The sequence below is a fragment of the Phalacrocorax aristotelis genome, chromosome 7 (genome assembly GCF_949628215.1).
Source record: "Phalacrocorax aristotelis chromosome 7, bGulAri2.1, whole genome shotgun sequence".
Classification (NCBI taxonomy): domain Eukaryota; kingdom Metazoa; phylum Chordata; class Aves; order Suliformes; family Phalacrocoracidae; genus Phalacrocorax; species Phalacrocorax aristotelis.
This window is the reverse complement of record NC_134282.1, coordinates 39,169,898-39,183,447: the sequence shown is the minus strand read 5'-3', so window position 1 is coordinate 39,183,447 and position 13,550 is coordinate 39,169,898. Positions and strand designations below refer to the sequence as shown.

At 38.6% G+C, this 13,550-nt stretch overlaps 1 protein-coding gene across 2 annotated transcripts in view; it reads right to left on the bottom strand.

The window, feature by feature from the left end:
• MYO1E (myosin IE) overlaps window positions 1-13,550 on the bottom strand; it is a 100,358-nt gene that overhangs the window by 16,372 nt on the left and 70,436 nt on the right. For both annotated transcript variants that reach the window (XM_075100227.1, XM_075100226.1), the window contains exons 19-22: window positions 9,908-10,052; window positions 5,709-5,823; window positions 4,839-5,008; window positions 4,233-4,378 (exon numbers count right to left, since the gene is read on the bottom strand). In XM_075100227.1, coding sequence (XP_074956328.1) covers window positions 4,233-4,378; window positions 4,839-5,008; window positions 5,709-5,823; window positions 9,908-10,052 — 576 coding nt within the window. The remainder of the gene's footprint in view (window positions 1-4,232; window positions 4,379-4,838; window positions 5,009-5,708; window positions 5,824-9,907; window positions 10,053-13,550) is intronic.

Here is a 13,550-nt window from a genome sequence, read left to right as displayed (position 1 = left end):
ACCTGAAAATGGAGGCCATGAGCCCACCCCTTACTTCCTGACTTGAATAGCATATAAGCAACCATAGGATGCTCTGGTTCAATTTGCTGATCCCACAGGAAACTAACTGTATTTTGAAGCTGGTTAGCAGCCCACTGGATGAGCTTACAGAACCAGGTCACTGCATGGGAGCACAGTGCTAGATCAGACACAAGAAAATGGAGCGAGCATAATGACAGAGGGAGGGGACCACCCCTTGGGCAGCCACCCACATTTGCACTGGATTAGAAGTGACAAGAAACCTCTAATTTAATGTGTGATTTCATAACCAGTTTAAATCAAATGAACATTGTTCTGCTGTCAGAAGGGGCAGCTTTTCCTCTGCCCCTCACCCTTTTTGCTCATACGCATTTCTGTTCCTTCCCTCATGCTAGAATCCATCCCCTGCCTTTTTCTTGTAGCTTTGTTTCCTTCCCTTACTTTTCAGTGTCTCATCCATATCCCCATACAGCCACCCGAGTGCTAGCTAGTGTAGGAAAATGTGTGGCTGGGACAAGAGACAGCACAGGACTTTCGACAACTGTGCAGAGCTGAGAATCGCTTAAGGTTATCACAAAACAATTACCACATCACCAGCGTGATATTTCACAAAACTGAGTCCAACCAACAAAGAAAGGAGCATTAGCTAGATATTTTTAAGTATTCCTGGCAGAGTCTGAAGGCAAAGCTTCTCTGCTCTTTTGTCAATATTGTTGGTCAATCTTCTGCTGCTATTACTCGTATCACAACATACTATTTTGTAATAGCAATTTATTTCAATACATTAGATGTCACCTACTAAGTGAAAACAGTACACTTGGTTTGCATTTCTCTGTGGAGAAATGGACCTTTCAAATCCTGTTGGATTTAGAATTAACATTCATTACAAGTTTTCACCCTTTTTCTAAAAAGCAGTATATATAATTCAGAAGTGAGACCATCTGCATCGCAGTGGTTAAGGCTGAGGAAAACCAGGCAGGTCGCTTTAGCAGCCAGGTGAAAGGCAAGCCAAAGTTACATACCTATCACAAAGAAACAGTGTCTTTCAGTGATTTGCACAGCAATACATCACACAAAGGTGCTGATAGCTCACCTAAATCTATATATGTATTGCTTCAATATTTCAGAGTAACTCCAAAAGTAAATTGATTATAGCGCACATGGAACTCAAAGAACATTCAGATCAGAAAGAAAAAGCCTCCACCTTCTATCAGAGACAAAATTATATCTATTTGCCTTCATCACTGTTTTCTGATCCTAATTACCTAGCCATCAACAGCCTTCCACTTTGAGCCTGCTCCCTTTTCTTCTCCCAGCTGGTTTGCCTGATTGCTGACTCTATAAATCTCAGAGGGAAACAACTCTAGCTTTCTGACCCTTGCTTTTCATCTGGTTACTGAAGATTATTACTCCCTCTACAGACTGTGAGTACCTTTTTATGCAGAACTAAAAATAGCTTCACAGTGCTGCTAGAGGTGCTCTTGACTATTGGGTATGAAAATACAATTATAACCCACATTAGGTAAAGGATGAGACTGTTTTTCTAAAAATCTACCTACCCTCTGTGCACTCAATAATCTCCTTTCAAATTCTGAAATCTTTCCCACAGTTTGGAAAAGGGTGCATGAAACTATGAACTTACCTAATTAGTATTCAAAATAGCAATTAAAAAAATATCTATAAAACTTGAGTAAGAGCATAATCTCCATTCCTATCATCAAGCAAATCTAGAGCCTCAGCAAGGTTCTGAACAATATGTGTAAGAAAAGCCCAAGATCCATGGTAAATATTATCCAGTCAGTGGTCCTATTTTTGCTGATCTGGCAAAGAGTCTGAGTTCACAATACTGTTAGGGTGTCCCACATCACTCCTTATCAGATAAATGATAAAGTTCAGTTATTTATTGTTACTGGGAACACAAGAACATTTCCATGAGAGTATGGGCTGTCATTCTCAGCACCCTGAACAAATTCCAAGTTGGGCATTTTGCACTTTAAAGGGCTCCTTTAGTAATTTAAACTGTTCTGTAGTGTTAATTGCTGTTAATACATGTCAGTAGTGCTAACTATTCTGCCTTTATTGTGTATAACTGTTGATACAAGCTTACATCAATATATTGCCCGTGGGTTTCTTGAGAACTACTACTGTTTAGGTAGCAATGCAAGAATTCAGTTATCCTCTCTCCCCCGTCCACTTACAATATGTTTCATTTTGTATTGATTTAGTTAAAATTTAATATTGCATGAAAAATAGAACAAAAGAATGGAAATTTATAAAACTTTGAGGCTACAATACAGAATAGACCTAAATCTGTTCCGGATAATGTAATGAAAAATGTTGTTGCAATTATTTTCTTCCAGTGCAGAGGTTTGATATTCACTTCAAAGCCATTCAGAAATGAATTATCTTAGAGGTATAGTAAATTTAAACTATAGGGACAACAAAGTCGAGTTTTGAAGACACATGAGATAATGCAAGTCAGAGCTAATGCAATTTTTGCTTTGAGTCTGACATCTGAAAAACTGTTTTGGGTTTTTTTGGTGGTTTTTTTTCCCCCCTAAATACGTAGTAGGTAATATATGTACTAAAGGTTTCACTAATCAAAGAGTGTTAAGTATTACAAGTGCTAACTCTTGTCACTGAGACAAGATTATCCCGGATTCGAGAGAAGCAGTACCTCTTACAGCCTCTGCAGCCAGAGCGTTCTGTTACTACTGAGCTGCCTCAATACAGAGTTAAGAGATCCCTTGATTAAGACCCATTTTGAAATCAGGCCATGCATCTTATGGTTTGGTTTTGGAGGAATACCTGGACAGTTTGATAGCTTGTAATTCTGAATCTACTTTTAGCATATACAAAACCCAGTGTTTCTTAAAACAAAATCAATAAGCTAAGCTCAAAACATTATTAGACATAATGTAACGTACATATTTCCTCTGAACTAAGCGCATTTGGGTTTGCTTCAGAAGGTTCTGTAGAACTGTTATGTACATGTGAGGTGAGTGTAACAGCTTTCAGTAACTTGGCAGGCAGCCATCCTTTCAGCTGACTCAATGTGACTCTGCCTTTGGAATGCTACCGGCCCAATTCAAGTGTCTGGCTGCAATCTGCTCAAGGTTTCACAGCACATGGTCCAAACTTGGAGCATTAAGACCGGTTCTGCTCTCACCTTTAACCTAGATCTACTACAGTTACTTTGTTGCAGCTTTTGTTATAAAGATGTATGAGAAATAAACCACAGCTTTTGAAAATGGTACTGGGAGCAGACACATCTTGCAGGCCTTTCCCTGATCTTGAAATGGCTGTGAAGAATTCTGCAAAAATATGAAATCTGCTGGTTTTAAGTACTGGATAATGTCTGTGAGAAGATTTCTAGTTGCGCTAATGGGAGCGTTTTATTACCATATACTAAAAATCTTTTGTAGTAACTATCAATACACAGTACTCAAGTGTAGACTTGTATTCTGTTAAAATAGTAATTTATTTCAATATTTAAAGTACACTTGTTGCCCTGGATTGGTATTCTTTAGTATTAAATTACACTCAGCTACCAGCTCGATGAACTGCAACAACGGAGGCAGAGGTATCCAGAGACTTTGTTCACTCATCTTCAGAGGGATAAAATTAAAGAAGCAAGAATCCACTGGTCTCCTGGGCAGTTTCTTCCTGTTTTTGCTCACCTAACTGGGTTTCTCAGCTCTGTGTGGACACCTCAGCTATTTCCTGCAATCTGGGATTGGCTTGTCATTCAGTCAACAGAAGTTATGTGAAATCCAACTAGAAGCAAAGGGTTTAGTAGCTCACCAGAGAGAGAATACCACTTTAGGAAGCAGTGGACATATACAGGGTGTACTTCTAGAAGTAAGAATTATTTCTGGGATACAAGCTTGAGCCAAAACTTACAAGACCTTGCTTATGCATGGTGAATATATGCTTCACAGAATACATTTTGGGGGATACACCAAATAGATGAGACCCAGTGCAAGTGAAACATTTTAACAATTAGTCAGAAAATGTTTGTGCGTTGGCTATAAACACATAAACATCTATGGCTGTAACACTTACTAGGGCTGGGTGTGAAAACAAGGCTTCAGCTTTCTTTGTTTACAAGATTCAATTAATACAGCTTAAGAAATTCACCCTTCATCAACTTATTTCCCCCTTGTCCCACACAAATTTCTGTGTCAATGGAAAAATATTTTCAAGGTACTGACCTTAGAGAAACAGAAAGGATTCTCTCCATTTCCATCCTTCGTTTTAAGACTTCCTTCACTTGGCCTTTCTCTGGACCCTGCTTTATCTTTTCACGCCCAATCAGGTATATGCACTTCGGAGTGAGGACAAGATCTCGCTTCACGGTCTGAAACACAAAATTGTCTGAAAATGCATAGCTATGTGGAGATGAATGCACTAATGTTGTGATGCTGTTCCAGTGATATGTAATGTACTATGATTTGGGGCAATACTGTTAGTCTTTGGTTCAAGTAAAAAAGAAAAATTGATGTGATTAATCACATGAGCTCAGAGTCAAATTGCGTAGGACAGGAATATAGCTTTGCTCCTCATTTCCTAACTAATGTAGCTTTCTGCCCAGCAAGTCCCACAAAGCCTTCATCCTGCGACAATAGGTTTGACAATGGCAATGTTCTGATCACAAGGGTGTAACTGCTTCCCTATGTGTCTCTTAGGTCAAAGACACTTTTCAAGCTTGTATCCCACACAGTATGACACTAACATGGTGAGGAGTTTCTCTGAAAGGATGGTAAAGACGTAACTCCCTAGCAGAACTAATCATTAGTGGATGTTGCTCTTAAACCTACCTTAAACCGTCTATCATACTTAATTACAGTGTCTGCAAAATCAATCTTCTCCCGTTTGCCCACAAACTGGCGTAGCTCTGGATGGTCCTCCATGCCTATGTAATCTCCCACAAAATTCCTGTTAATGCTGTTCCACCTTCTCTCTTTCTTGTTCAGCAATAGATCTGATGCTTAAATACCAAAAATAGACATTGATTAATAGTATTTACTAAATTTTTCTAAACTCATGATCTGAAAGAGCTAACTGTTTCAAGCAGAACTTTTTGGGAAGAAGTGAAAACCTAGTTGTTTATAATAAGAAAAAAACAGTGAAGCACTGCTACTAATCCTTTAGATGAGGATCCATGTGATAATTAAATCCATTCCTAAAGAAATACACTGATGGCAAGCTCAGCCGTTCTGATGAATCAGGAGCACTTCCGGAACTAAGGAATTTCTAATCCATTGCTGGAAATTAAAGATTAAGGCTTTCCAAACCCAGCATGCTGTTCATTCAAGTAACCCAGGTCACACATACAACTAAGCATTATAGCCCTTGGACTGATTTGTATCATCCACAGACCATCTAGGTCCTGTATAACTGTGGGAATCTTTTCCTTTTCCACTTCTGGAACATCCCTGATCTCTGTCCTACTCAGTCTGGCTTTGTTTTGAGAGTGAAACACTGGGTGGTCCAAGAAATCCATGCATGCAGAACAGCCACCCTCATTAATGGTACCTCAGGGGTCCAACAATTTGCAGTCATTCTTAGGCAGTCATCTGCAATGCAACACTTTGCTCTACAGAGGGTGATTTCCTTCATCTCTTGTGGTAGTCTTTCTGTTCCTGGAACCATGTGTGAAATATCTGCCATCAGAAGTTACAACCTACCTTCTTCTCTCATTTGTACGTATTTTTTCCTGGCTGCATATTTCCTCCATGCCTTCTGGATGGCCCTGGCATACCCATCATACTTCCTTTCTCTCATCTCTTCTAACAAAAATAGCTGTACAAGGAGACAGGAGAGCAGGTCAAACATTTTGCAGGAAAAGTTCAAGAAAAAGCCATATTTTACTTTCAACAACTTTCCAGTGCATTTCACTCTAGATCCAAGCTGGTGCCTCTACCACAGCTATGGGATCTGAGATCAGAATGTTAAGGTAAGCCTCTCTGGAAGAAATCTCTGATGCTTAAGTAGTTCTGGCTCTTACCAATCTACCCATTAATCTTGATACCCAATGATGAAGGAAGAGGAATATGGATTCTCTGAAGTATTCTACCGGTGCAACTGAAAGTTCTCCACTGGGCATCCATCTAACTTCCATCTTTACATTCTCCAGATTGCCATGTGTCTTGTCAGAATGTTACCACGTCTATGGCGATCTGTGCAACGTGCAACAGAATTAACTGCATCCACATGTAACTTTCTCCCCTGTCTGAATTTCGTACTCATGTCCATTGGCTCCATTCTTTCCCAGCAGTGAAGTTTGTTGGCTGGCTGCAGGTTTTACAACTATGATCTTGTATTTCAGTATGACATAATAAGATTTTGGGATCTAAAATGCTTTCAGGATTCATAAGGAAATGCTGATATATCAAACAGAAATGAAAGGTACATCCCCCTTTTTGAAAATTTCCCAAGTCGCACTAAAATATATATACATTTAATGATTTAGAACAACTTCAATAATTATGTTAGGATACAGCATATTTCACTACAAGTTTAGTTAATGATTTGCTAACAATTACAGTACTAAATCAGTCCACTGGCATGACTGTTGCTTACTATTTCCCTCTACTGTGTGTTGAATATTCATAAGGACTTTTCTTCTAGCTTTCAAAAGAGATAAGATTAGTAGAAACACATATATCAAGAAGCAAACCTGGGCTTTAGGATCCTTTTTTAATTTGCTGCCCTAAATCATGCAAATCTAGAAAAATACTGCTGTTCATATTGATCTTAAAAATGAAAACTTGATTGAAACCATTTCCGCAGAACCTCACTTGCTTTTGTACAGAGTAATTTATTCAGGTGTTTGATGGAAATGTAAATAATGAAACCTCCTTTCTGCCACCCATAAAACCTTATTTCACAGTTGGAAACTCTCCATCTACAGCAAACTCTTAAAAAAATAAATCTCTTCATAAACACACATCACTAGATAGGGTTTCAGCACGCAGACATGAGTGGTGCTGATGCAAGAACTTCCTCAGCTTCAGTAGGGGCATGATCAAGCCTTGTGCAATTCAGGTTATGCTAAGAATATTGATGTTGTCTCTCATGAACACTCAGCATTTATTTCTCTAACAATAATGCTAACTGCAAAATCTCAATGCAAAATAATCTATCATCTGCAGTTGAAGATCACAATTAAGGAAGTTCAATGAAAACACTGACTTAAAATATGGTTCAAAAGTAATAAAATAAAAATACTGCATAAATTCTTTCCTAAAGTATGTATTATAAAGCCCCCCCTCACATGCCTGAACAAATCAAGTATTTTTCATCTGATTAACCGCAACAGGTGCTCTCTTTGGTGTTAGAAAGAAAAATTTTTGTTTACCATCTAAAAGATTATTTTTCTCAAAGGTAATATAACCCTAAGCCAACACTTTAGTGATATGAGATGATTGTCTCTGATACTGAAAGACATAAATCAAGCTTTAGAATATGCAGATCACAGAAGATTTTTCAACTTCAAAGGCCAGACTATTTTTAGTACTTGTTTAAAAATGGATTTCATGGCTTTTCAAAAAAATTTTTTAAAGACAATGTATACAGTAATTGAAAGCATTAATTTAAATTAAAATCAAAATGCAACCCAAAAAAGTTTCACTATTTCCAGTCAACCTCATGTTGTCTTAACCTGCAGAACTGCCCTTCAGTAAAACTCAGATATACCACTAAATGGCATATACATCCAGCCAGGACCATGCATTAGAATGGGAAGATGCATCCATTGGAAAACCATTTCTTCCTCCTAGAAACAACCACGTAACATTTGATGTCGGGGTACAGAATATTAACATTTTGGCCATTTCAGAGTGAAGGGGAGCTAGATCCGTCAATCCTGTGAGCACTTGCCACTTGGCTATTAAGCAGAAGACAGACACCAGCAAATTATTTCATTTCTTCCTTTGAGGGAAAGAAAGGAGAAAAAATAAAAACCCACACCACGAAAACAAACAACCCAGGAATAAGACCCACCCTACTTGTGAAGATATGACTGCTGAAAGTCTGCACTCTTATAAGAGGCAAACATACCAAGCTTAGGGTATTTCAGCAGCCAGGAAAGGAAGATAGTTTGTTGTATGATTTATTCCTTAAAACTGATGCAGAAATACTTTATAATTTTCACAGAATCACAGAATGGTAGGGGTTAGAAGGGACCTCTGGGGACCATCAGGTCCAACCCCCCCACTTGCGCAGGGACACTAAAGCAGGGCACACAGGACCACGTCCAGGTGGGTTTTGAATGTCTCCAGGGAAGCAGACTCCAGAACCTCTCTGGGCAGCCTGTTCCACTGATCTGTCACCCTGACAGGAAAAAAGTTTTTTTTCCCTTAACTGTTTATCTCTCAAACTGAGATTGTATTTGGTTTGTACCTAACTGCAATGACTGGCATGGATGCAAAATAATTTCACAGTGAAAAGAAGAAAATCAGGTTTTCTAGCATGTAAGATAATGAACACAGGACTGGAAGATGTTGCTTAAATGACTCATTCTGGTCCCTTGTAATTACAGAGAACTATGTTGTCTGTATTAATTCAGATAGATACCTGACCAGAATGCGTACCTGCCACCATCCTTTAATAAACTTGAGGTCATCAGTAAACAACTAAAAGCCACAACTGTAACGTCAACAAGAACAGGTATCAGAGACACCCATTAATGTGCAAGGCTATTGCACTGACTTTGTAAGACAAAACTTCCCAATAATCTTAGGAAATAAATCATGTCCTGTGCTACAGAGGAAGGCAGATAAAGCTATGTCCTTATAACTGGCTAGCCAAGATGCTGCTTGCAATGAATAAGTTGAATTAACCATTTTTCCTGCTTTGCCAACATGCACCTAAGTATTCTAATAACCTACATCTTGAACACTACATGCTTTATTACATAAACATGTGTTTCAGGTGGCAGGAATGTAAAGTCTCATTATTCCTGAGCGGAGATGATACTATCTTACACTATTTATGGTAGAAACAACATAATTTCTGTTAGGACTCAGAGAAGTATTACCTTTTCCCCTTTAACAGAGCTCTTCCCATATGATTGTGCACAACAGTGTCATTGCCTGAATTACTGTTGCTCTACAGAGGAAAAAATATGTTTCTGGAAAAGGAAATGATGGCAAAAGAGGTGTTCTGCTTTTATTTTGACATGTAACTTCAGGTAAAGCACCAAGTAAGCACCTAATGCTCAACTGCAAGGTATGCTATACACACTAAGCCCAATTGCTTCTGATAAATAAAAATACATGATGGTGAGTAAAGCATATTTTTGAACTTGACAACTTTCCTGAACAGTGATGTGAAAAATTTTTTCCAACCGATTTTGTGCAGTTTAGCAGCCACAGGATAAAACCAGCCTTATGATGTCCCTTTAATTTCCTTAATGCTCTCTTTGAATGGGGATTTCAAGTTGCAGCCATTCTGGAACACTGATTTACTCAATGTTGTGTAACATACCCTTACTATAACTGGGGGCTGTTCTACTTGCATCAGTAGTTCTTGTACTGAGAACAGGACCAGTTTTCTTGGCCTAATGGTCATAGGTACGTTTTCATGTCATGATATTCCTTCGTATGACACCAAAACATCTTCATATCCCATCTCCTCTTGATGTATTTAATGATCCTTATGTTAGTGTCAAAATCACACAGGGTCCTTAGGTATTGTGCCTGTTATAAAAGAGCCTAGAATCCCATACAGTGTCAAGGCACCTGTGACAGACCTGCCCAGCGTGACTTACATTCTTATGCTTCTCCCACCATTGCAGATATCATGGCTCAACTTCTGAGTGGATCAGACTTCAATTTCAGCAAAACAGTTTCATATTTAAAGACTCGTGTTCTGCCACACTTACAGACTCTGGAGCTTTGATGAAGACTTTGGATCTCCCAAGCTGGTATTGGTCAGGATCCATGTTGACTGACTGAAGCAAGTGGAGAACTCCTTGCTTCTCTTCTCCTTTCCAGGTAGGCCAAGTTGCTTTAGTCAGGATGGCATACCTTAAACAGCAAGCAGAAGAGATTAAAACTTAACATCAAATAGCAGCAGCAGAATACCACTGACTCTTAGTCAGGATGGTTGACAATTCCAGCAGGACTTACAGAAGCTTGGAGTGTGGGGAGATGCAAGTATTAAGAGGTTACTTGTTTAGCAAGACTAAACAACTGCAATGAGAAGGGCAACAGTGTCCAGAAGTCTCCCATTTCCAGATCCTAAGTTACTATTTGGTAACTGCAGTAGTTAATTACAGAAGGTTCTGCTGTGACCTCCTTAAGTCCAGGGCAAGGTTATTTACTAAGCAATGACTTATGGTCCAGATTCAAGTACCTACACCCTTGGTAGTCTAGATTCATTCCCAAGCACACGGCCAATTTCCCACTCAAGCCTTCTCTGTCTTATTCTTACAAAGGCCTTTTGTGTTCCTAAGCAAGTGGCCAGCTCATGCTCCTAACCCACCTGTTAAACAGCTGGTCTGCATTTAGAAAGGAGCCATTCTTGGCTTTATCCCAGAAAGCCTTTGGCTCAGTGCCTGATACAAGATGGAAGATATAGTGATGTTGTTGCTACCTGGAGGGAACCCTAAGAACTGACCACACAGAGGGCTAGGGAAGGAGGCAGGGAAGTGCTATAATACCATGTCTTTGATAGAAACAGGTAAGTAGTCTTCTGTCTCATGGTATTCTCTTTAAGCCTTGAAAATGAGGTGGATGCCAGGTTGCAGCCCCTTTTAAACTGTCTGCTCTTTCAGACTTAACTTGAGCTTTTGGAATTGCCAGGCTGGAGTTACAAAGCCGCCTTCTTCCACTGCCCACCAAGGAGCACTGATGGGCTTTAGCTGCCTGAGCATGTCTACAGACCAGTAACTTCCCTGGCAGCAGTTGTTGAGAGTCCTTTGACAATGAAACTGGAGAACAGCTAAATATGTTGTGATAAATTCCTCCCCCAAATCTTTTATGTTCTTTACTCTTGACAATTTTTTTTAACGCCTTAAGCATACTTGAGTTATATAAACCAAATCATGCTTATTAGTAAAACTATTCAACTAATGAGAAAAGTGATAAAGTATGAAGTTCAGTTTGTTGTAATGCCCAAGTTCTTATTTCTTAAGAAGCTTTAGGCAGCTCCTAATAAAATGTTCTCAAAAATCTCACATGGAATTGTTAGAAAATTCATTAAGGGAATGTTCATTACTCATTATTGTCATATCTAAAATGGTATCCAGCCAGGAAGCAGAAAGTGTCATGCAACTTAAATTATACCACAGAAAGAAAAATAGCAAACAGTTAAAAAGGAATGTGTCACAAAACCCAAACACCTCTGAATAGCAATTATATGAAAAGAGAAAGCTAACTTATGAATAATTCAAGTAGGATTCAAAGCCTGTACTGATATTATCACGGTCAAATCTATTATCAGTTAACAAACGCCCAGGTAGTATGCATGGTGGTGCAACAAGGTAGCTCTTATACCATCTTAAATACAGAAGTATATTTTACATAATCTATGTTTACAGACAATTAAGTAATTTAACTGTATTATGGGATAAATGGATGCAACCTAGTGTGGAGCTGGAAGTTAAAATAACTCCCAGCTTATTTGATTAACAGCCTCTTTTGCGGGTTCATCATGTACCAACAGTATAGTTGTATAAGGGGGTCTAAGCCAGTCTGAATTTAAAGGAGATGATGTTAATAAAGGCATCTGAAACCGCTACCTTCCACCCAACAGAATTTGACACTGCATTTCAGCATGTTACAAATTCTTTCCTACATCTTCTGAGCTGTAAATGAGGGCATGGGGAAAAACATGATTTAAGACCTTTTAATAAAAGTAAGGCTCTTGAGTACAAAATAAGAATACATTTTAAATTCTCCTTTTTCCTAAGCTCAAATTAACTTCATTCATTTTACTGGTATGACAAGTCTACAGGGCAGAAGAAACGGATTATTCTATAACATGCATTTCTATAATTAAGCATTTCACAATTTTATGATGTGATAATTCTATCATTGTTCACTGCTGTTTAGAAATAGCACCTTCCTCTGATGTACTTGTGCATGCTTCCCATTAAACTGGTCATGTTGATATCCACATATCTAGGTTTTTCAAGCTTGTGTAATTTGATCTTACGGAGAATTTTGGCACAAGAATTAAGCATGTTCTTAAAGTGCTTCTGAAACAATTTCAAATAATGACTGCCTGCAAAAAATTATCTGCTAGAAGTTCACAGTCAGCAGTTAGTCTCTGTGTCTAAATATGGCAGTATGGAGTTCAGCTTTCAGATTGGTTATGCTTTGAAACACATAGGCCTTTTCAGTGACTGGCTTTTTGCATGCAAATGTTAAGTTTTCTACATAAAAGTCTATTCAGCCCAGAAGTCTCCATTTACACAGAGCTGCCAAGTAACACCCAATGAAAACAAGTGTACAAGCATGCATTTCCTGTCCATCCCATGCCTCAGCCCACTTTTACTCACACTGACTCAGGGTGTCAGAATAGAGCTTGTTCTGGATGCTAGGGAACTGTGAATGGAAAGGTTGCATGAGGAGTTTTACTTGTAACAGAAATGTTAAATTTAATAACACCAAGTTGAAACAAATGGATGAATTCCATAAAGAATGGTTTCAGTTGCCTGTGGGTCTCTACATACAAAGTGAAGTATAGAAATCTAATCAGCTTCCAGAAGTACCAGGTAGTTTTCCTTTGTGCAGAACTCTCATACAGATTTCCAGACCTGCCCAGCCCTCACAATCAGTGTTCAACAACTGCAGAGGCTAGATTTAATGCACCTTATTAACCTATTATTCTGTCTCCGCAACAGTCTGTGTTAAGTAATGCAACCTGAAGCATATTCATGTTTATATGTCTGGGCTTGAAGTTTGTGAAGAAAAAGGGATTCAAAATTGTTTGATAATGAAAATTGAGTCCATACTTTGGGACACATTTTAAAAAAGGTCATTTTAGGTCTGTCTGCTACTAACTAATTAAAGCATTATTTTGTTCAGTGTTGTCTGATTAATTATACTCTATTCCTTGCAACAACTGATTGGGTTTTTGTTTTATATTCTCAGCAAAAGCTGATTTCTCATGTAATGCCCCTGTTTGGGCATTTATTAGCTGTATGTCTCAATCTTCTATAAAACAGAAGCGGAATGTTGTAAAAATCTTGAAATTGCTCTTATTTAAGAGTATTTCATTAGCTAGTAGAGGTAGTTAATCACCATAACAGCTGGTCCTAAGACACTGAAAAAAAGGATTGGCCTTACAGAGCTCTGATGCTTTCATTCAGTGAGCAGCTGCAGCGGTTTGAGTTTTAACCATTCCCAGCTGTTTGAACACCAGTGGAAGGATGTAATGAGCAATTTAAACTAAGGTTACTCTTTACCCTTGAATGGCAGGCATGTATTTCTTAACCTATCTTCTGTCATTGGGAAAGAAGTGTTAGAAGTGCTAAAGCAGTAACATTGTAAACAAAGGCTAGGGGCTGGACACTCAGA